The sequence below is a fragment of the Phyllostomus discolor genome, chromosome 4 (genome assembly GCF_004126475.2).
Source record: "Phyllostomus discolor isolate MPI-MPIP mPhyDis1 chromosome 4, mPhyDis1.pri.v3, whole genome shotgun sequence".
Taxonomy (NCBI): domain Eukaryota; kingdom Metazoa; phylum Chordata; class Mammalia; order Chiroptera; family Phyllostomidae; genus Phyllostomus; species Phyllostomus discolor.
Window position 1 is genome coordinate 22463815 of NC_040906.2, and position 23327 is coordinate 22487141.

At 40.8% G+C, this 23327-nt stretch overlaps 1 protein-coding gene across 3 annotated transcripts in view; it reads right to left on the minus strand.

Annotated features, from left to right (window-relative positions):
• The window catches only part of PIKFYVE (phosphoinositide kinase, FYVE-type zinc finger containing), a 74990-nt gene that overhangs the window by 21111 nt on the left and 30552 nt on the right, over positions 1 to 23327 (minus strand). For all 3 annotated transcript variants that reach the window (XM_036022958.1, XM_028509782.2, XM_036022959.1), the window contains 14 exons: positions 21239 to 21298; positions 19267 to 19396; positions 18421 to 18601; positions 16960 to 17034; positions 14934 to 15041; positions 11049 to 11189; positions 10279 to 10405; positions 8899 to 10058; positions 6954 to 7054; positions 5689 to 5760; positions 4447 to 4618; positions 2363 to 2541; positions 502 to 615; positions 5 to 113 (listed from right to left, as the gene is read on the minus strand). In XM_036022958.1, the coding sequence (XP_035878851.1) occupies positions 5 to 113; positions 502 to 615; positions 2363 to 2541; positions 4447 to 4618; positions 5689 to 5760; positions 6954 to 7054; positions 8899 to 10058; positions 10279 to 10405; positions 11049 to 11189; positions 14934 to 15041; positions 16960 to 17034; positions 18421 to 18601; positions 19267 to 19396; positions 21239 to 21298 (2729 nt within the window). The remainder of the gene's footprint in view (positions 1 to 4; positions 114 to 501; positions 616 to 2362; positions 2542 to 4446; positions 4619 to 5688; positions 5761 to 6953; positions 7055 to 8898; positions 10059 to 10278; positions 10406 to 11048; positions 11190 to 14933; positions 15042 to 16959; positions 17035 to 18420; positions 18602 to 19266; positions 19397 to 21238; positions 21299 to 23327) is intronic.

The following is a 23327-nucleotide window of genomic DNA, read 5'->3' on the forward strand; positions in this document are numbered from 1 at the left end:
TTACCTCCTTTTGTGCAAAGATATCTTCCATTTTTTCCTCTCTTGTTTTGCTGAATGTATCAGTTTTAAAAGATGCGAGTCTTTCATCAATAGCGAGATATACCTGTGAAACTCTAACAACATAGAGAATATTAAACATCATGGAAAAGTGGGATCAAATTTTCTAATCTCACGTAAATAGAGAAAAGATGTCACACACGAAATTTCACAATAATGCTTTTTCTAATTAGGAGTCATATACCATTTGCAGAACAAAAAAAGACTTGTACATCAAAAGATGTCCATCAAAATCTCAACAGTATGTGTCAGAGGGTGTGTCTTTTTTAATACTTTATATATTATCTACATTTTTTTATATCAGGCATATATAACATACAGGTAGAAAAATGCAGTTACCTATGCTTTCAAAGAAAGCTAAATGAACAAACCTGATACTTAAAATAGCTACCGATTACAGGCAGTTTTGAACAAGAAAAGATGACCAAAGAAACTGAAACTTACTTTTGAAAAAAGTCCTTCAAATCCTGAAGAAGGGACACTTTTAATGGGGCCTGACGTTTGATGAACACCTTGGGGAGTGGAACACACACTTCAAGGAGCCTAATGGGAGAATAACTGAAAGAAGAAAATACAAGTAAGAGGAAAAAAGTGAAAAATGGGTTAACATTTTCAGTAAAGACATATCATGATGGTCAACTAAATCCTACAAGGCATAAAGTTTCTATAAAATGGTGTTTTAAAACAATCACAAAAATACTGAAGACAACTTATTTTCTAAAGAAAACTTGCAACCATTACAAATATTCTCCCCAGTCCTGGAAGGATTTTGCTTTGTATTTTCACTGCACTGTGAAGGCATCATTACTCCCCCCAAGGCTATCCTCGTGTGCTTTAAAAACAAGAACAACTGGGATAAAAACATCTCTACGTGAGGAGACCGACTCCTTCCACTAGTGAGCTCAAAGGCATTCGCCATCTTCCTGGCTCCTGAGGATGCCTCTGCCGTCCTCCTGTCCTTCCCACCTAGGCTTTATGTTGTCCAGTCAATGCTATGCCCACCGAGGCCCTCAGTTCACGGTTAAGAGCTCTTGCTTAAAGAAGAAAATAGGGTCCGATTACAAGTATTCCCTGAGGGCCTATTTTATGTCAAGTATGTTTTAGGTGCCAGGGATAAAGCACTAAACAAGGGCCAAAATTCCAGCCCTCAGCATTTAGGAATAAGATTTGAGTAACAAATGAGATATAGACTTATGTATTATACTATGTCTTAGTATATGTATTATATATATGTATTTAACTATATATTAAACTATGTATTATAGTTTACTATGTATTATATCAGATGGCAAGTGCTATGGAGAAAAAGAAAACAGGAGGAAAGCAGGAAAGGCCAGGGGTGAGAGGGAGTCAGGGCAGGGGAAACCGGAGCTAAGACATGCAGAAGGAAGGATGGGCAGGGAGATGTCTGGGGCGCAGGTAGTTCAGAGAGGGAAGAGTGAGTGCGAGGCTCCCCCATAGGAGCCTACCTGGCATACCTGAGGCCCAGCCAGGATGCCAGTGAGGCTGCAGTCAGGCGAGCAAGCGGAGAGCAGCAGGAGGTACGAACAGAGAGGTACTGGGCAGCCAGAGCATGCAGGAGCTTACAGGTCCATAAAATGGACTCTAGCTTTCACTCAGGGAGAAACTGACACCCATTAGGGTGTGGCCAGAGATGATTTTCATTTAAGAGGATCACTCCGACTGTTGTGTTGAGATGAAGATGTAGGGGTCAAGGCCAAAGGGACACTGGTTGAGGCTACCAGTGGAAATCCAGTGGAAGACAACAGAGACTCAGTCCAGAGTGGTAAGTGGTGGACGTGGTGAGGTGTGTTCAGACTCTGGATACGTTTTGAAGGCAGAGCCTCATGGCTTTCTCAAATCATTTACTACTACAGTGTAACTACCCATCTTTGAACTAGTGATTTTAGCTCTACCCAGAATATCTAATTATCCTTATGCCAGTTAATGTCTCGGCAAAAATTCTGACAAACTCTCAGATGCAAAAACAGAAACAATGGTTAAGAGTAAAACCGTGTAGAAGCAGATCTACTGGTTCATATCATGACTCCATCACTAGCCAGCTTTATAAGTGAGCTAGTAAGATCTCTAAGTGAGAGTAATAATAATACCTGTCTCTTCGAGTAAGGATTAAACAGAGTAACAGCACTGAGAGCTCTTAGCACGACAGCATGGCCTTCTGCATTTGCAGAAGTTGCACGGGGAACAACACACACCACAAATCAATTCAATCTGGTAATGGGGGAAGTGTTACAAAGCCTTCCGGGGAGTATGTGACTGCGTGCAAGCTCGCTCTGACCCTTACCTGAAAGATGCCACCATCTGGTTATAGGAGAAATACTGGTGGTAGTCATGGTGGATGGAGTGACCGCAGGGCTCAGCATTGGCTCTACGCGTGTACTGGTGCCCATAAAACCTGAGTTCAAGGTATTTTGCAAACGACATGGACCAGGACTCATTGGAAAGAGCAACAACTGGTGTTACCTGAAATTCAGCATAAATTGTTTGTTATCCAATCACATATTGAGAATCTTTTTTTAAAACAATGGATTTTTTCTTCTAATACAAATCTAATATATTCTGACTGCAGAAACCTGGAAAAAGAAAGAAATGTTTAAAGGTGGGTGGAGTTAGGGATGCCTGAGAAGTATCACCAGTAAGTAATCGGACCAGCAACATCAATATAATAAAAATTCTTTCCTGTAGTTAGTTTCATAACCTTCTATTGTTTGTTTACTTAGTAATGGATCATAAGTATATTCCCACATAAAATAGTGGGAATATACAACTTGTACAACTTGATTTTTAATGGCTGCAGAGTATCCCATTGTATGGATACATTTAACCAGTCCCTACTGATGTGCACTTAAGTCATTACAAGTTTTTCTTTATTTTGATGATGCTCTAATGAACTTCCTAGTATATAAATGTTTGTAACTATCCATAATGACCTCCCTGGAATACATCAGTAAAAGTGGAAATTGTTAGGTCAAAGGACATGAACATTACACAGTCTTTGTCACTTTTTGCCACACTGTTTTCCAAAACAGGTATACTAACTTATACAATCTCCAACAATATCCGAATACCAATTCCCCACCTTCTTACCAATCTCAGAAAGTCTAAGTCTTTGAAATGTGATTTCACAGGAAAAAAACAGAAACATACTTCTCTTGTTTTTATTTGTCCTTCTTTGGCTACTAATAAATAAAATTTATTTGCACAAATCTACTGGCCACTTGTATTCAACTGCTTTGTCATGCCTTTTGCCCATTTTTCTATTACCATGGCTTACAGAACTTTTATGTTAAGAACATCGATGTTTGGTTATATATGTTAAACTTGTTTTTTTTTTTTACACAGAGAAGTTTTTCATTTTGGTGAACAATCACTGTTTACCCTTTCCTTTTAATCCAAAAGGCAGAAGTTTTGTTTTAAATTAAGGTGCCTATACCAAAGCATACAAGACATGAAGATCAATTTTATGTTATTCATTTAGTTCACCAATCTACAAAGGTCCACATATTCTACAACAAACTATTACCAGCTGTCTAACAGAAGTCCTATAAAAACAATTACAAAGAGACTGAGAATTGTAAGGAACGATGTCTGCACGTTTGCCGCTACAGAAGGAACTAACGGAGTCTGGCCCCCCACCACTGCCGTCCCTGCAGATCACACTACTGCTTTCCCTAGGATTCCCGTAGTACCTTCCAAAAGCACACTCCAAAATAAGCCAATAAAGATACCAATGAAGTTAAATTTGGCACATGCTCACTGCAAGCAATTGAGATAAAAAGTACATATTTAAAGCATAATAATTGACACCAAATACTTCCTCTGGACTTAAAAAGCACACAGAAGAAATAAAACATGTGGGCCCTGTCTCAAGAAGGTACATGAAAACCAGTAGAGATGAATTTAAAGACAGCCTCATCTGTATCTCTGCAGACAGAAACGTGGACATAAGCTCAAACTTATACAAACACCCCAGCATACTGTACTTACTGCATTACTAGTGTGTCTCCTCTCCTAGAGGACAGGAGTCCTACACTGCTTTTTGTATTCCTAGGGCCTGGCCCAGTCCCTGGAACATAGTGCTATAGTGTTTGCTGAATGAATAAACAAACGTAATTGAGAACTGTCAAGACATAATCTTGATATATTTTAATGGACAATTACCTACATTTTATATAATGACTGATAAATTCTAAAACAGAATCTTCAAGAAACAGAGATTAAATGGAACATACAGCACTAGAGGTAAAATAAGTAAGAGCACAATGACAAATAACATACCCCAAACAACAGACCACCCTCCCCCACAAAAAAAGAATTATACAATAAAGAGATATTATATAAAACACTATAGCCACAAGGTGCATTTACCTGTTTGCAGATTCTGCACCAGGAATAGGTGAGAATTGTATGTTGATATCCAGGTACTGGAGAATCCAACTCCTTCAGGATTATCTGCACACAGCCTTGGCCATGGACGAAGCGCCGAATATGATGAACCATGGGGGTATCACAGAACATGCTAGGGCACTGATAAGAAGGCCTTTGACCAAAAAGAAAGTCCTCATATTAACCATCAAACTGAGGAGCAACGTATAATGAATCCTGTCTAACCAGAACATCAAGAAATGCAGCGTCCTCTCTAGAGTGAGAACGACTGGTGGACGGTCTGTGCAGGGTTCCACTTAAAAGTGCTGTTTGCAGCCCTGGTTGGCGTAGCTCAGTGGATTGAGAGCGGGCTGGAAACCAAAGTGTCCCAGGTTCGATTCCCAGCCAGGGTACATGCCTGGGTTGCAGGCCGTAACCCCCAGCAACCACACATTGATGTTTCTCTCTCTCTCTCTCTCTCTATCTCCCTCCCTTCCCTCTCTAAAAATAAATAAATAAAATATTTTTTTAAAAAAGTGCCATTTGCTGGGCGGCTCCGTTGGTTGGAGCATCGTCCTATACACCAAAAGGTTGCTGATTCGATGCCCAGTTGGGGCACATATGGGAAGCAACCAATCAATGTTTCTCTCTTACACTAATGTCTCTCTTTCCCTCCCTCCCCAACCCCCAGCCCCTCTCTCTCTCTAAAAATCAATAAGCATATCCTTGGGTGAGAATAAAAAAAAGTACTACTTGGGGCCTATAGCTAAACATCTTGTCTTCAACTACAGCACCATGACAATTTCTACTTATTAATAAGCACCTTCTATTTGCTGAGCATTTTGAAACATCATCTCATTTTATCTATTGAAACTCCTCACATTTCCAGAGCTTGTTCTTCCCTATAAAGGGGTCTGGTAAAGATCAAGTTACTTGATCTTTGAAATAGAAGTATTAGGCAACAGCACTAAGACTTAAATCTGAGATCCTATGCTTCTCTCACCTCTCATTTAAGTCACTATAAAAACACAAATCCTAAAAAAAAAAAAAAAATTGAGGAATGAACTGCGTAAGACATCCCAGACTGAGTATGAAACAGACCACTTCTTTGCAGGGCAAACTCTGACATGTGGTACGAAAGTGAAGGCCACTCAGCAATACTCTTAACTCATGTTTACGTTTTAGGTTGAAATCCTGGGCAGTGAAAAAACATGAGTGGGACACAAAGAGAAAACTTGTTCTTACCTGAAACAGTATCTCTCTAAAAATATTCCTAATGTAAGATCATTCTTCCCATAGAATTCCATTGTTACAATCCTAAAGGGGGAGATCACTTCTTAGTAACATGTCATAAGACTTACCACATAGCAAAGACATTTCGCGAAACTACACAAAATTACCTATTAGATGTGCTTATGATACAGTCTTGATGTAGAACAATTTGTTGTTACAGAACAGGTTTTACCTGGGTGGATAAAACGAGTCTGGACTAACCACACTAGAGCATCTTAGCCACTCCCAGTCCATTAGTATCCTACAGAAGCATTCCATCAGGATGCGTAAACTATAATATTAAATGAGTAAAGCCGAGCTGAGTTAGGAAGAAGTAGGAGCTTCCTCTACAAAGCCTGAAGCCCTGTCAACATAAAACGGAGTCCTGTCTCCTGCTCTCTAGTCCCCACCGGACTGAGCCTGATGAACTGCGGCTCAAGCTCTTCCAGGAGGGAAGACTTTATACCTAACTTCCAGGAGTTCCTGACTTTATACCTAACTTACACCCATATATAAGACAGTTTGATTAGACCCCTGCTGAAACCCCATCTTAGTCAAGTCTTGACTTAAGGAGTCGACAGACTCCCAGAGAAAATTCCCGTGGGCTCCCTCAGGTCCAGTCAGCCTGCTGTAGCTCTACTGATACTGGAAGAATCCCCCATCTCACTGATAGAAATATGTGTTTCTGGGGTTCAAAATGAAAATACGGAACACATTTTGTCATGGAAACGGTGCTCTAAAAACAGGCAGTGATGTTCCATAGCACTATTAAAGCTAAATTATGCAGTAACAACTCGGCTATTGTGACTATCATGTGTAACAAATAATTTAAAAAATGTGTTTCTATCAATCTGCTTAGAATTAAGTTTTAGAATAAAACTTAAGGCATAAGGCTGTTTTTAGGAAACTGCCTAATGGAAAACCTGCCTAAATTATACATTATCATCGAAATACTGAAAACTATCTTTTCTATCAACTTTCTCACTTTTAAAATAAGAAACTCCCCTTCCAGCCTCACATTCTGTTCCCTTTCACTCAAGGTAATCTCACTTACTTCTACCCATGAGCAAACAGAAATTCACATTTGACTCACAAAGTTTTAAACGTTCTACCAACTCCTATGTGCCCATCCTCATGCCAGGAGCCTAAAAACAGATCCTAGTGGCTGAATTTTATTTGAAGTCACTGGAATCCTGTTCTTAGGGAAAGTGCACGAGCGCAGGGGGACTAGCTCCTACCAAGGACTGACGCAGGCGCTGGGAGCGTTGCTGGACTGGGCGGAGGAGCTGCTGAAGAGCACACACAGCCTCTGGTGGTTGGCAGGGCTCAGGCAGTCCACCTGAAAGGGAAGGAGCACGTGAGCGCCCGAAGTCGTAACACACTCCAGGCCCAGTGCATGCTTCCAACACCCAACCCGTCACACTCAATGTTAAAGCCTCTTCACCATGCGGGTCTTGCTGAAGATTTCAAACTATAAGATAACTAAATATAAAGGACTAAATATAAGGAAAAAGAGTAGTTAGTTTTTGTGATAAAACAATCCAAAAATTTTAAGTTAAAAATACAAAGGGAGCCCTGGCTGGCATAGCTCAGTGGATTGAGCGCGGGCTGGGAACCAAAGTGTCCCAGGTTCGATTCCCAGCCAGGGTACATTCCTGGGTTGCAGGCCATAACCCCCAGCAACCGCACATTGATGTTTCTCTCTCTCTCTCTCTATCTCCCTCCCTAAAAATAAAATAAATAAAATCTTTAAAAAAAAATACAAAGGGTTTGTCTAAAGAGCTTGCTTTCTTAAATACCACTTATTTTTGTAAAACTGCATAAAATTATTTTGGAAATATATAGTTAAGTAAATTGAAACAGTCTGAACTAATGGCCAGATATAACATCAATTTGAGCATACAGACCTAAATTCTAAGACATTTGTTTTTTTGTACTTTACACCTGTTTTTGATCGTTATAAAAGGTAACACCTGCTCTCTGGTGACACTCAAAGAGTAGAGAGGTAGAGGAAAATGTTTAGGGAATACATACGGCCTCTTCTCCTTTGAGGCCACCCCCCCACAACTTGACAAATCTGACTGTATGGTTAAAACCCATGCATTCTTGTTGCTAGCTCACACACATATACACACAAAAACCCTCATATAAATATACACAGGTAACTGTTTTCATAAAAATGGAATAATACTACATCTATTAAAACATAACTTGTCATTTAACATTTGAAAATATACCATGGCCTCTGTCAGGCCATTAAGCAAAATCCATTTTACGCTTTTTACAGCAAACAACTAGAAATAATGCTTAGGTAAACATCTTATATATATATTCCTATAAATTATAAGCATCCTTATATAAAATGCTTACTTACTCATAAAGGAATTGGTTAGAAAAGGTAGGAATCCTAAATCCAAGGTACATACATGATCATGTAAATTAATAGAGACCTACCTATATATTTTTTTATATCTTTACATAAATGTATATAAATAGAAGTTTATATAAAATTTTTACAGGTATTTTAACATACCTCACTAACCACGGCTCTTACCACTTTCCCTTTGGGCAACCTCAACAATAAAGCACGGTGTACTGTCATTACTTGGCACTTCCCAAGTACCAGCCACATTGGACATCTTTTATTTGTTTTATTAAACCGCATTTCCTCATCTAGAGATGCATTTGTTCATTAGTTTTACAGCCACCATTATCAATAATGTTCTCATGAATGGATCTTCCTGAATTTGCCCCCAATTTTTGTTTAAAAAGTAAAGAGCACTGTCATAGTTAAATAACAAAGAAAAGTGTCTTATGTTTAAAAAATGGATACACCTAACATTTTTTATGAAAACACATCCATTACAATATGCTCACTGTCCCCATTGCTACCGATGGAGGATGCCCATGCCACACCCAGGTCACCTGCCGGAAGTGTCAAGCAGCTCCACACACTGCCCCTCCCCCCCAGAGCTCTTCCCAGTTTACCATGAGCGCAGGCTGGAACCCTCAACACACAGTTTCCTTATGTTATACTCCTACCTTATACACTTTAAGTCAACAGACCTACTAAGACACAGAAAGTGTGAAAGAAATATTTAATAAAGCTTCATGCAATATTCTGCCGTAAGGGTTTGCAACACATTCTAAATTCATACAAGCACCCAAGGTGGGCTTGCTCACCTTCGAGGACCACATGGCATCACTCGGAATCAAGCCTTTCTCTTCATCACCCTCGCTTTTGCTTCCTGATTTGCCACTTGAAGTACCTGGCGCATCCTTTGAATAAGCAAAAGGGTCCGAATTCTTTTGAATTCTTCCTCCTCTGGCCCGATAATCGGCCAGCATTCTACCCAAGCTCTGGCTGTCTCCCAGATGCTCGGCAATCCTAGTGCTCACGAGCTCGTGCGAGGGCAAGACCGGAATGGACTTGGCCTGAACACTTCCATTCATGCCCTGAAGGCCGGAGAGGTCCCTGAGCAGCTGTTTCTTCCGCCTGCTCTCCATCTCCTTGAACTCTTTATTGAGGAGAGGAGACCAGTAGACCTGCTCTGCAAAATAATCTCGGGTGGAGCATCTCATCCCCTTTTCAGTTAAAAGGAAGGGCTCCCGGAACGTGATTACCGGGGAGATACAGAGGATCACGTCTTTTAATTCCTGTTTAAAGGCTGAAGAGTACGTCTTCCGTTTATCTTCTGAAGAGGTGACTTCCTCAGTGACATAGAGTCCAGTGTCATCCTGCAGAGGGTCTCGAAAGGCTCTCATCTGGCCTTTGGGGTCCTGCAGCTCGTCTGTCTGCGGCAAGGTCTCAGGCTGCTCGATGCCTAGGGCACCCTGCTGGTCGTCCCCGTGCAGCGGCAGCAGTGAGTCCGGTACCGATGCAAAGACGGCACAGGGGATATCTGTCGGGCAAGCTGCGGGGGCGTACTCCTGATGCGTCACAGGGGCAACGTCCTGAGGAGCACTTTTATTTTCCTGGTCGCCCTTCTCCAACACGAGCCTTGACTCCAGCACACTGCTGTCCTCGGAGGGCAGAAACTCCTGAGGGAAGTCGGGCTCCTTGGGGAGGGGACTCCCACTGAACGGCTCTTGTGCAGCCCCTTCGTCCTCCTCCTGCCCCTCAATCAGGGAATGAAAGGAGGGGTTTTGTGTTAACGTGGGAGGCATGGCAAACTCATCCATGAGGAAGGAGATCTCCAACTGAGAGTGATAGGCAACACAGATCATAAATATCAGGATCTCCTTCACTCGAGCCAACTCATAGTCCGAGCCGCCTCTAAGCTTGATCGTACAGCCCAGGTGCTGCGCGCAGCCTTCAAAAAACATCAGCGTTTTGGTTTGCTCTGCGAATAAACAGAAAGTGAAGAATAGGTGGCCATCCAGAAGTCCACACAGAATGAATTCACTATACTAACATCTACAAGTAAAAAGATCACCGTTGCCGGTTGCCATTTAACCAGCGCTAATGGGTATTTCCTACCAAGTAAACAGTGCAGTACTGATGAGGTTATTACCATCCTCAGGCCCCCGACCTCAGGAGAGTCTATGCCAAAGATCACTCACCATTAGGCAACTGAAACATCTGCATATAAAATTTGTGACAGGTGCCCAGGTGGGGTTTCGTGAGCAGCTGGTCCATCGACATCACTAGATCACCTTGGGTCATTCGACTGATTCGTTCTAAAACTTGCTAGAACACAGAAAAGCATTATATTACAAAATTACAGAAGAGTAAAATTCTTAGTACATTTACTCTGGAAGAGTAACAGGAAAATTTTAAAATAACCTTCACAATGAATTGCCTTCATTTTAATAAATACGCGAATATCACTTTTTTCTGATTCTAGACTGGTCTACAGGTAGTGGCCTAGAAATCACCATGCGCGCACTGAAAGAAACCACACTCACACCGGTAACATCATCCGAGGGCATGCACTCATCACATGCAGGCACAGGACACTGCTCGGGGCCCGGGGGCACTTCTGGAATGGGGCTCTGCTCTAAAGGGAGTAACTTGTCTAGGGAGAGAACATTTTCTGCTTGTACAATCCCCTAAACAATCTGAGGGAGCAACAGATACTGCTCAACTCATGCCTGTGACCCCTCTGGTCTTGCAGACACCTACGGGGAGTGTTACGTAATTAAGCACATTTTCTTGCAGCCTGAGAGTCTGCAGCCTGAAACAGTGAAGGAGCTGCCATGCCTCCCGTTTCAACACATACGGTGCAGCAAACAGTCAGTGATCCCCGCATACCTACCACACGTCCATATACGCTTAAAAGCTGTGATTTAAAAATGATAGAAAGATAGAAAAAAAAAACAGGAAAACTCACTGATTTTACATTAATGACCAAAGTAATGCCATGTTCCAGTAACATATCCTGGGCAATCCGAGACACCGTTTTCTCTACAAGAACCAATGTGGGTCGGACATCAACTATTCGCTGAACATAATTCTTCAAGAATTCTCTTTCCTAAAGAAGATAAATCAGAACCGTTATACCTGGTATGACTGAAGATGTAGACATTAAAATACCAGCACAGTTTGCCTATCAATATCAACTTCAGGTTTTCTCTGTCCATAAATAAGTCTATAAGCAAATTCATTCAAACGCAACCAAGAACACTAGTCATCTTTTCCGAACTGTTGATTATGCTGAAAAGAGTTTCAGGAGAAATTCCATTCTACCATTCACTAATTATACTTTGAAGGATTTTTAATTCTTAATAATCTGTACTATAAAAGCCGGGAATCCAATTAGCTAGTTCTCAGAGGTTAAAAAAAGAACAAAAAACCCCTAATCGCACAACCACTAAAATGAAAGCGATTGCCAAGTGTTTCGATCTAGTTCAGGATTCCCCTTTTTGCATCAGAAACTAAACAGTATCCATTCAAGCATCTCCGTAAGTAGCAGATGTTTTCTCAGCTACTTCCTAATTTCCAACAGATCATGTCACCTAGAGCGGTTTTAGTTAAAAATTAAAACATAATTCTTAATACAATTTCATGACAAAGGCCCATTTTCAAAGCAAATGAATATTATAAAGAATAACCAGAATTAAAACAACACGATTCATTAATTGTGTCATAAAACCTCTGGGCTCCGACAGAAAACAACGGGACGTGTGAGCGTGCCTGTCACCTCTCCACCTGCGCCAGGTGCTTTCTGAGCAGACTGCACTCGTGGTCAGTGCCACCAGCAACGGACGAGCCTCTTCCCTACAGAGAACCTGCACTGTTACGAAGTACATCTCTTCTCACCTCTCACTGTTCCTCTGAGAATACGCAATTTCATATTCTCCCATTCTCAACAAAAATGGAACCGATTTTATTTGTGCACTTCCGATAAAGTAAAAATAGAGTGAGTTGACTTTAGTAAAGTTCTGGCCTCTAGTACAGGAATGTCCGATACATTTCCTGTCAGTTCCAACTCCAATCACCCAAGATGACTGTACACTAGATACACATTACAGAAGGAGGCCTGGGCCAGACTTGGCGAGGAAAGAGGATCAGGAGGCAGGCCCTGAGCGCGGCACGGGGCAGCGGCAGGCCGCGAGACCCCCCAGGGCCCAGAGACTGTGTAAAGACAGGCTGACCTCCTCCTTGCCCTTAGTTTCTCACTCTCCTCTTCCTAGCTACTTTTCAGCTTTTTTGATTATTTGGTTTTTCCACACAGAGAAGAAAAAAAAAAAAAAAAAAAAAAAAGGAAGGAAGAGGGAGAAAAAACTCAAATCAGTTGACACCTTCTATCAATTCAAACTTAAAACTTTAATAGGACAGGAGTTAAATGTATTATAAACTATGTTTTAAAGCATAGCTGAATATGACACTTTAGGTTATATGAATCATGTTTTTTTTAATGGTGAAAATTAATTCTTATTTACAGGACACTGTGGGAGATGAAATTCGACATAGAAATAAGAAACCCGTTGAGAGAAGAAGCTTCAATACAGTATGTACAGTTTCAAGCTGTTCAAATATGGTTTCGTTGGAAGAAGTACCACATTAAATAAACCACATTTAAAAAGCATTCTTAGTAGAGAAACAGTAAGATATACCAAGCATAGTACACAACAAACAACATTTTATGCATCAGCTGTACAATCTAAAAGTTAAAGGTCCCAGGAGGGCCGCCCTGAACTTGGAACGTAGAGCCATCAGACGTAGTTTCTGGCCCAACATTTTGATCTTCCTCTTCCTTTAGAGAGAAATGTTTCTTAAGACATATTTGCTCAGAGCCTACTTCTCTAACATATAAGGACTTTAGTCTGTTAACCGGGCTGCAAGAATTGAGTTAAAATTAAGTATAATTTGTTTACAAATAAGCATTTGTGGGTTTCAATTACCTAGTTCATCAATTTCAAGACATGCAATTTTATACATGCTAACATCTCTGCAATCAAGATGTGTCTCAGGACCAATGTGGTTGTGATCTAATCCTGTAAAAGTCTTCTGCTGACACCTTTGGTAAAATCAAGAAAACCAGCATCAAAGTATCTTAGATTCCACGAACAATAACTGGGTTTCCCCTCACTCCTTATTTCAGTTGTCCACTGAAAAGTCATAGTAAATCAGAGTTAGAAGGGATGGTATAAATCTAGTCAAAACCTCTCATGTTCACTATTACACTGCGGAATTTTAAAGAGGAAACAGCCCCAGGTAACTGGGTTCATCAAACCACCGGCAGAGTTTCATAAGCCCTGGGGCCCTTCACCACAGCTCAGTTTCTTTTGGGTTGGTGGGGGAGGGGGTCAGCAGGTTCAGTACACAAGTGACTGTTCCTTCCACTCTCAGAAAAATGTGCCCATCACCTATGAATTTTCAAGTACCGTATTTTTAGGACTATAAGACACACTGTCCTGGCTGGCATAGCTCAGTGGATTGAGCGCGGGCTGTGAACCAAAGTGTCGCAGGTTCGATTCCCAGTCAAGGTACGTGCCTGGGTTGCAGGCCATGACCCCCAGCAACCGCACATTGATGTTTCTCTCTCTCTTTCTACCTCCCTTCCCTCTCTAAAAATAAATAAATAAAATCTTTAAAAAAAAAAGACACACCAAACCATAAGATGCACCTAAGTTTTAGAGGAGGAAAATGGGAAAAAAATTTTGAAGCAAAAAATGTGGTAAAATATTAAATAACCTGTGACCCCACTCCACTGCCGCCACCCCCCACAACAGTGAACTGGGTACGCTACATTTGGACTATATGATGCACCCCTTTTCCTCCCAAATTGGGGAGTGCATCTTATAGTCTGAAAAATACGGTAATGCTTTTCCTAAATGTTTCTGGGTCTGAATATAGTGTTCCTGCTGTAATATGATACACACATTCCTGAAAACCTCCCATTTTTGAGCAACCACAAATTAAAATTAGGATCATTTATGGGATAAGAGGGGTTAGAACAGAAAACCTTTAAAACCTATGCAACTTCACACACAGAGCACTAACAGAAATAATAATCGGGACTTGAGAGAGATCTTGGGCAGCCCAGACAGGCAGCTCAGTGGAGCTGGAGGCTGCCTTTAGGGAAATTTAAAATGTGCAACAGCAACTGCAACAGTGCAATTGAAAGTGAAGCTCTGAGCAGCAGAGCCACTGACAGCCACCTCTCAGGGGAGAGAGCCCTTCGAGCGGGCAATCACTTTTCATTTTCTAAACCAGAGCCGAAGAAGTTTCTGCCCGTGAAGCCACACACAGAGCTTAGGGTTATCATCTGCCTGTAGCTATCCTGGGCCCCCATACCCATGCAAAACCACACAGAAACCATCACAACTTCCATCTGACATTATTCCCATTTACCAACCGCATATAAAACTAACTGATGTTCTAGAAGTGTGTGCGAATAGAAAAGATGGCATTCACACTGGGTATTACCACTGGAAACCTGGTAAGTTACAGACCTGCTTAAAGTAGGTCAATGACCCAAGTGAGAAGAGAAACCAGGAACTGGACTTTCACTTTTTTTCCAATATAGTCCCCAAAAGTCACGTGTTCCCTCTAACACTTTCAACTCTAAAAATAAGAAGCAACAGAGGTTTTTGTAACATTCAAAAGTGTAATATGTGAAAGTGTCTTTCATAATAACTTTTTAGAACAAAACAAGAGCAATCAAGTTTCTTTGCCTGTCAAATTTCATCAGCTGGAATGTGTTACACAGTTTGCAAGCATCATGGTGCACAAATTCCTTCTACATTATTTTCTGTTCAGAAGTTCTCACCTGCAGCACAATAGGATCAATGCAAGTAAATTTAGTTTCTTCTCTGTAGAGATACTCAATGGAACACTTCAACAGAAGAATTTTGGGGTTTTTAATACAAGAATTCATCTACAAAAACATAAACAGTCAGTTAAAGCTTTTAAAGTTTGTACTTGATAGACATTTAATCATAACTTTAGGTTGATACTGTTCTTAATTCCTCTTAAACAGATTATCTCATATATTTGTATTGAAACACTCATTTAGTTATTTTGTGGTATTCGTTTATATTTTTTCAAAGCAAATAAATTAGTTCAAAGCAATGTAACATTTTTCAAAAACTGTTTCATTAATGCTGTTTTAATCTAGTTCTTTGTAACCTTAACTTTTTTTTATTTTATTTCTAATACTGCAATAAGACCTACCAATGGGGAAGAGCTACCCAGGGTGAAGAGCAGCTCTAAGACCATAATTTAACCTTTCAAAAATTCAAGAAGTATAGAGGAGAAAGAAATGAATTGAAATGCCTCCTGAATATATTTCTAATAGAATAAATTTCCAAGTAGTCATATACTGGTGAGCCAACTGAGTAACAAGAGCTTTAAAAAGAAAGAACCGTAAAGCAACCCCAGAAGCAGAGACTCAAACAGTACACTCCAACCACGCAACTTCAGACAGGCAGAGTAGGCTGAGGGCTTCAGTGGAGGTTTCAGACTGACTCAGCTCATGGACTCCAAACTGACAAATGGCCCCTGAAAACAGTGACTCAGCAGCTGGGGAACTACATCTGCGATCTTTTAGCAACTGCGAAGTAAAGACCATGTCTAACTGGGATCAGTGGGGCAAGACAGTCTGTTTTCAATTCCAGAGAAGAGTGTAACAAATGTACCTCTTAGTTCAACAAAGATCACAACAAAGTAATGGGTAATGTACTGTTTCAGTTAAGACTCTATGTAGAAATACTGACTTTGGATCATTGCTGTGAAATAATATCAAATCCAGACATGTTTTTATCTATTATCCCCAGCAATTTTCAGGTGGCTTAATGCCTTAAAAAAAGGAAATTATTAGTCTGTGCTTAGAAAAGTGAACACAGGACCGGCTCATCCACCTAGCCCCTCAGACTAGAAATCTGCCTGGGCTCTCACTGTAACCAAATCTGTGCTCCCAGGGCTGCTGTTGGAGTATCTCTACTTGCAATAAGTTTCCTTAGTGATCCTGAAGCACGGCAGGTTTGAGAACACGACTATAGATCAGTTGGTTCTCAGAATGTGAGGACCAGCAAACAGCACTGGAAAACCCTGGAGTGCCTGACATAAAGGCAGCCCCCCATCCCGCCAATCCCCTAAACCTGTTGAATGAGAATTTCTCAGGGAGAGGCTTAGGAGTTTATATTTTTAACAAGGTCCACCCTTGATCCTGATGTACACTATACCAGGACCTTCAGAGGAAGTTGAAGATGCTCAATGGGCCACAAAGCCCGTGGCCTGCTTCCTGCAGCTCCCTCTCCTCTCCCGCCTGGTGCCTTAGGATCTCTGCACTTCCCTGACACACCAAGTTACTTCACCCCACTCCTCTGGGCCAATGCTAGGAGGCTGCTTTGGGCCTGAAGGTAGACAATGAAGGTGAGAAAGTGAACAGAATACAGTGACAGTTCTGCAGCTCCACCCTAGAAGAGAGAACAGCGTTTGGGAATGGCAGGCCTCTGGAAAGGCTCTCCAGTGCGACAGGGAAACCTGGCCTCTGAGGTGAGGCAGGGTCAGGGCAGGGACAACAGCAGTGTCCCCTCATCGTGTGGGTCTGGAAGCCTGAACCTCCTGCCCCCTCCTTCTTTCTCCCGAGGAGTTCCACTTCCAAACCCCAGTCCCCACTGCCTCCGGGAGACCTTCCCTGAACCTCCAAATTCCGTCCCTACGGCAGACGCTGCTAAGCTGCTCCTCAATGCCCCTTCCCCTTTTCTTCCGTGATTAAGGTACTGCAACTTATTAGCTTGGCACAAAGTCATACATAGCTGGTTGAACTTCACCGTTGCACAGAATCACGTTACCTTTTTATGTGCAATATTCTTGGTACAAACAAATCCATTGACAACCACAGAATCAAACTTCTTTCCACCTGGGATCTAACGAGATAAGAAAACAGTGAAATTCAATGACACATCCTTAGACGACAGTCAGACAGATGCTGTTATTTATCTCCATTTTTTTATTTTATCTATTGTGCAGTAAAATCAGAACAACAGTTTCAGGATATAGCTCTTCCTTTCAACCAAAACTTCAGGGCACCCGGTGCAACTGTCTGTTTTCACAGCTCTCCCTCTCTAAGAACTAGCTGGCAGTCTGAAGTGCCCATCTGACTGGACAAACGGGTGTCATCTGGCAATGAAAACACGATTAGACTAAACACCATTGATAATAAATACGTCGTAGGACTCCATTATTTTCTAAATAAGGCAGTTACACGCTGCGCGTCCTCAGACGGTGACAGGAACCTGGGAGCAGACCGTCTCAGAGATGACGCGTGGAGAAGAGGGAACAGGAAAGGAGGAAACTGCATCTGCTCGGGCTCCCCACTCACCTCACCCCACTCCCGCCCCCCACTCACCTCTCACTTCCTGAGCGCTGCCAGCCAACTCGCCACGGCACAACCTCCCCCGCCTCACCCAGCTCCCCTCTCGGTCTCGACCTTCTCACTCTTTGGTTTGATGAGTGCATTTTATTATCTGCTGTTTTCAAGCAATTAGATACCCAAAACTCGGAAGCTTCTGTAAACACAGAGGGATTAAACTAGGGAATGCTCACTGGCTACTTGTGAGGCTTTTCAAAGTGGTTCAGATGAACTGTTCTGTTTTGTATTGCTTGTGTAGCTTTGTTGTAAAAAATTCTCTAGGGCATATGTTCTCCCAAAGGAACTTGGTGAAAGTGACGCTTGAGTGTTTTAGAAAAAAGCCTCAGGACATATAAACAGACTCTCCCTTACCCAGAGGAAAGTCAGCTCTGGAAGATGTTCTTCCTTAAAACCCACTCTGCTCACTTCCTCAGGACATCTCCCTCTCAGCTGAGCGGATAAATCTGGGAAGCTCGTGTGTATTCTGTCACAGCTGTGTGTGACACATTATGTAATTAAACCTTACAACACATCAGTCCAACTGCATGACAAAAAGTCATGTGGCTACTTCTGGTTTCCAAACGCACTTTATAACAAATTTAGAAAAAATATTACATGTGATTAATGCCACAAATTGTTATGTCGGCGTGTACTAGCATAGTTATGGTATTACACATTGCATCCTAAATGATGCAATAAATTCAAATAGGAACACACTGATTTCCCTGTGCTGACAGTACGAAGTTCTACGCACTGTTCTCTAATCAGAACACAGCCAGTTCACTGCAGTCATACAGTGGACTTCTCGAGTAGCAGCCCTTTCAGACCACCGTTAAGAACGAACTGCAATCAGGCCCACTCCATCAGGTCCCAGCATTAGAAAAGCGTCAGCACAACTCACTTTTTTGATGTGGACAAACTGACGGATATCCATGTCATCGTCACGGTTCTTCACGTCAGGTCGGACTGTCTGAACGACCTGGCAGACCAGGGATACGATGATGTCCCTCCACGATGGTGACAATGACTCATTATGGAGCAGCTGCTGGAGTAGTGCCATCATGTGGTTATGATTAGCTGAGCTACGAAAGTGTTACAGAAAGAAGGCTGCAAAGTTAATACTTCCAAGGCAGTAACTCTGACGTTGCAATAAGCAGTCCACAAAGAAACAGCATACAAATTAAGGCTCACAGAAAAGATCTCCTTGGTCAACTTTATTCTTTCATTATTACCTAGTCTTTAACGATGTACACATAAATAAAACAGTGAAATGTCATCACTAAACCCTTTGATTTGAAAAAAAATTTAACACAAAAATTATAGCAGGGACAGACGAGCACAGTTTAGGACTCCTGTTCATTATGAAATTTTATTTTTGACTTTGTAAGGAAAACGAACCACATACACACCTATCGAGTCACTGACAATTCTTACAGCGGAAAATTAAAGTCAAAAAGCTCACGCCACCCTAGCTGGCGTAGTTCAGTGGATTGAGCACGGGCTGCGAACCAAAGCATTGTAGGTTTGATTCCCAGCCAGGGCACATACTTGGGTTGCAGGCCGCAATGTGCGGCCCTCAGCAACCGCACATTGATGTTCTTCTCTCTCTCTCTCTTTCTCCCTCCCTTCCCTCTCTAAAAATAAATAAATAATTCTTTTAAAAAAAAATGATTATCAAAAGGACCGCTGCGTAATCAGGGTTATCATGCAAAGACTTAAAAAAGAAAAAAAAAAGCTCACGCCTTACAGCAACCTCTCCATGGCCTGCTTCTCTCCATTCTCCTCCCGCAGCAGCTCCAGGTTGTTGTGATGCCAGCCCAAAGGGGTGAAAGGCAGCTCTTTGGATTTTTCCTCAACACGACGATTAAATAAGGACTCTAAGTGTAAAATAATAAATTATATTCATGTCATGTTTTATACCATCAACTCACAGATTTAGAAAATTGCCAATTTATCTTTTTAAGATTTTTAAGTTAGCCAATTCAAATTGTTGATGTAAAGAGACAGACACACATAAATACATGAATGAAAGAAGTCTGTTTGACCGTCAGTATTTGCAACAGCTAAAATCAGAGACAGAACTATGAAAAGCAAATTCACATTAGCAACTAAGACTCTCAAGGAAATAATTATAAATATAGCTTCTGAAAAGCAAATAAAATGAGATTCACAGCCCTTTTATTTGTTTAAGGACAATAAAAAAAGGGAGGGGTTTATCTTCCTTATAAAACCACAAACTGAAAACTACCTTCAGCAGAAATCTGAACACTAACAGAAACTCCTGTGAGTGGGAGCGCTGAAGGTGCATGAGAAAAGCTCCGTTCCAACACGTTGGACCCAGCAGAGGACAGTGGAGAACAGGTGTGTCAAACTCATTTTCACGGGGGGGCCACCTCAGCCCCGAGGTTGCCTTCAAAGGGCTGAATGTAATTTAAACTCCTTAACAGTTAAGGAATAGTTAAACTCATACACTCCTAAAGTTATTTCAGCCCTTTGAAGGCAATCGCAAGGCTGAGGTGGCCCTCCGCGAAAATGAGTTTGACACCCCTAGTGTAGAAAGTCTATCCAGACAATCCCAAACAAATAGTGCTTCTTTTCCAATATTGTGACAAAAGCTTTCTCTTCAGAAAATCTTTTATAAGTCAGACCCCAAAATTAACTACAAAGAAATATTAAACCAGAATAAATAACAATTTATCTAAAGTGTTATACAATCCTTAAATTTTTAAAAAGAATAAAAATGGATCAAGAGAGAGAAAATTAAAGTAGTAATTAAATGCTTTACAAAAAATATGCTCACTAGGTAAATGTTGAAATATAATTAAATAAATCAGAAAAGGTGGGAAATGCTTACAAAATTTCTGATTCTTGCCTTCTTCAAACAAACCAAACACAAAAGCTTTCCCCCGAACAGGCCCACAGACTACACAGTAGAGCACGTGTCCATGACACGTAAAATGTAAGGATGGCATGTTTCAATCATGGAAATGTCTGGCCTACCAGCTTCTAGTGGACCCAGATGCTCAGAGGTGAATTTGAGAAACGCTGCCAAGTTGTAAGGTCAGCGGCAATGTTCCTCCCTGGTATTAGCTTGCCCTACTTTCTCTTACCTGAAACCCTCCCACTACCTCAGGCCTACGCTGTGAAGTGTTTTGGACCAACTAAGTAAGGGTGTCTTTCCTCCACAGTAAGCTAAGTAAGGAAGATGTAAGGAAAGGTTGTGTTCTTCTACACTTCCTTTTGTCCCCAAAAAGTTGATCAGCAGAGTTAGTTCTTTATCCCCTTCTGCCCACTTCCCTTTCCAACCTCACGGGGCAAGCAGCATCCTCAACGGGATGAAATCTGCCCGTGGGCTTTCTGACCAGTTCAACAACCAGTGATATGTGGATCAAAACTTAATGTTATATTCATGCTATAGGAAAGCATAAATTATTTATCCCTTTAGAAGACTACAATTCAAGCTCTATTTAAAAGCCTTTTAAACAACTATTTTTCAGATCAGAGAAACCTCCTCTCAAACCAAGTCTAAGAATTTAGTCTAAATATATTGTTGATTGTCAACATTCTCAAAGTTATACTACACATACTAAAAACTGATGATACTAAAATAATCAAACATATTTTCAGTACCTACTCTGTGCTAGCCAATTTGCTAGGTCTAAGCACATCCTCATGAACAAAGGAGCCACTGTTGTGTGTACAGCTTTTGATAAAATTACCTTTGATGAAAGCATCACTTATTGAGAGCTGTTGTCCTCCATTGTCGGAAATCAGATACTCTGCATATCAGGAGACAGGAGAGAGAAGGAAGGAAAGGAGAGACTTATGACTGTAACACACCAACACAATTATATAGAAGTCACACCCACACGCAAAGTATTACTCATACTAAACCCACCACTGCCCGGCCAGTTCAAGAAAGCTTTAGGCTAAAATGTGGCTTTAAAATTGTTTCACACATTTTATAAACAGACTTGAATTAGTAACTCACCAGAACCTTGAAACAGTAATTTTAGATATAATCTTTTGACAGATTTTCCCCTTATCAAAACTGAACCAGATTAAGGAAACTGACATCTTCAGTAATTTGCATGACAAGCCTATGAAGTTGCCTAAGTTTTCTGATGTGTAACTGTGTTATTTAACAAATAATAACTTTGTCTATGTACAAGGTAGTTCACAGATAGAGAAGCCATCTAATAAAACAATACATGCTGATTTTTCATTTCATAATATACACCGTAAAATAAATTAATACAAAAGTAACACTGGCAGGAAATAAAGATACAATTTATCAGGCTTTTTTTTTGTTTTTCAGAATTTCAGTTTTACAAAAATTCTAAACAAACACTGCCAAATGGTTAGTTGCAGTAACTGCTGAGCACACTATGAATGTGCTCTTTTAGAATTTTTAGAGTATTAAATGTTTTTCTTACAAGTGAAACTTACTCTCTACTTCCCCATGAACTTTTCTCTAGGTCTGCAACCAAGCATAGCTCAAGCGGGGTTCTTTCGACCATGCAAATTGAACCACAATGCACTTGAAGTCCTTTAAGGAGGCATTTCATCTCATGACACTCATAAACTAATTACTAAAATTCTGCAGCACACCAAAAGATACACTTCTTTCTGATCTGACCAAAAAGTAGGCATAATTATGATTCCTTCATACCAGGCGGCTACTGCTGTGTTGGCTGCTGTCATTATTGGGCAATCCAAGGGAAAAAAAGATCAGTGCCCCAGACTAAATAGTCAGGAATTACATGTTTTAAAAGCTCTTGCAACACACCAGGTGAAAATCACTGCTTTAAGGTATAGGTTCTCCACAAAATTCTTTCCAAGTAGATTTCATTTACGAACAAATAGACTTTAAAAGTCAATGCTTATAAGCCAGTACACTTGTCCTTCGAACAAGAAAGCTGAAACATTATTTAGAGAATTCAAGAGTGCCATGCCAAATACAATAAAATGCAGTACGCAGACAAGAAAAAAGGGACATTACTCCTACACCTCCCCACAGAAATGAATAACGCCAGCCCTGTTCATTCCAATAATGTATTTACTGGTTTTATAAGCTTTACTCTTTGTACTAAAGCTTATACATACACACACATATATGTATATGTATATATTTATATGAAAATTCCATAAGTGATGATTTTTCCCATTATGAAAAAATTTCAAACACATAGAAAATCCTGTATTCCTTCCATCTAGATTCAGTAATTGTTAACTTGCCAAAATCTGATTTTTCTCTGCATTTACGTATGCTCTTTTTTTCTGACCATTTGAAATTACATGTATCATACACTTTACCACTAAATACTTCAACATGCAGCTCTTAAAAAATAAGGGCATTCATTCTTCTCTACAGCCACAATTCCATGTATACATTCAAGATTATTGTCTATGGCTTAATATCATCAATCAGCCCATATTCAAATTTATCTAACTGTCCCTAAAATGCTTTAATAATTTTCCCCCTCAAACCTAGACCCAATAAGGCTCATACAGTACACTCTTATCAAATTCTTTTCATCTAAAGCAGACCCCCGCCCTGACTGGTGTAGTTCAGTGGATTGAGCGTGAGCTGTGAACCAAGCAGTTGCCAGTTTGATTCCTAGTCAGGGCATATGCCTGGGTTGCAGGCCAGGTCCCCAGTCCAGGGCACTTGAGAGGCAACCACACAGTGATGTTTCTCTCCCTCTCTTTCTCCTTCTCTTCTCCTTTGTCTAAAAATGAATAAATAAAATCTTAAAAAATAATAAATAAAGCAAGCAGACCCTACCCTACCTTTTTTCTTTTTCG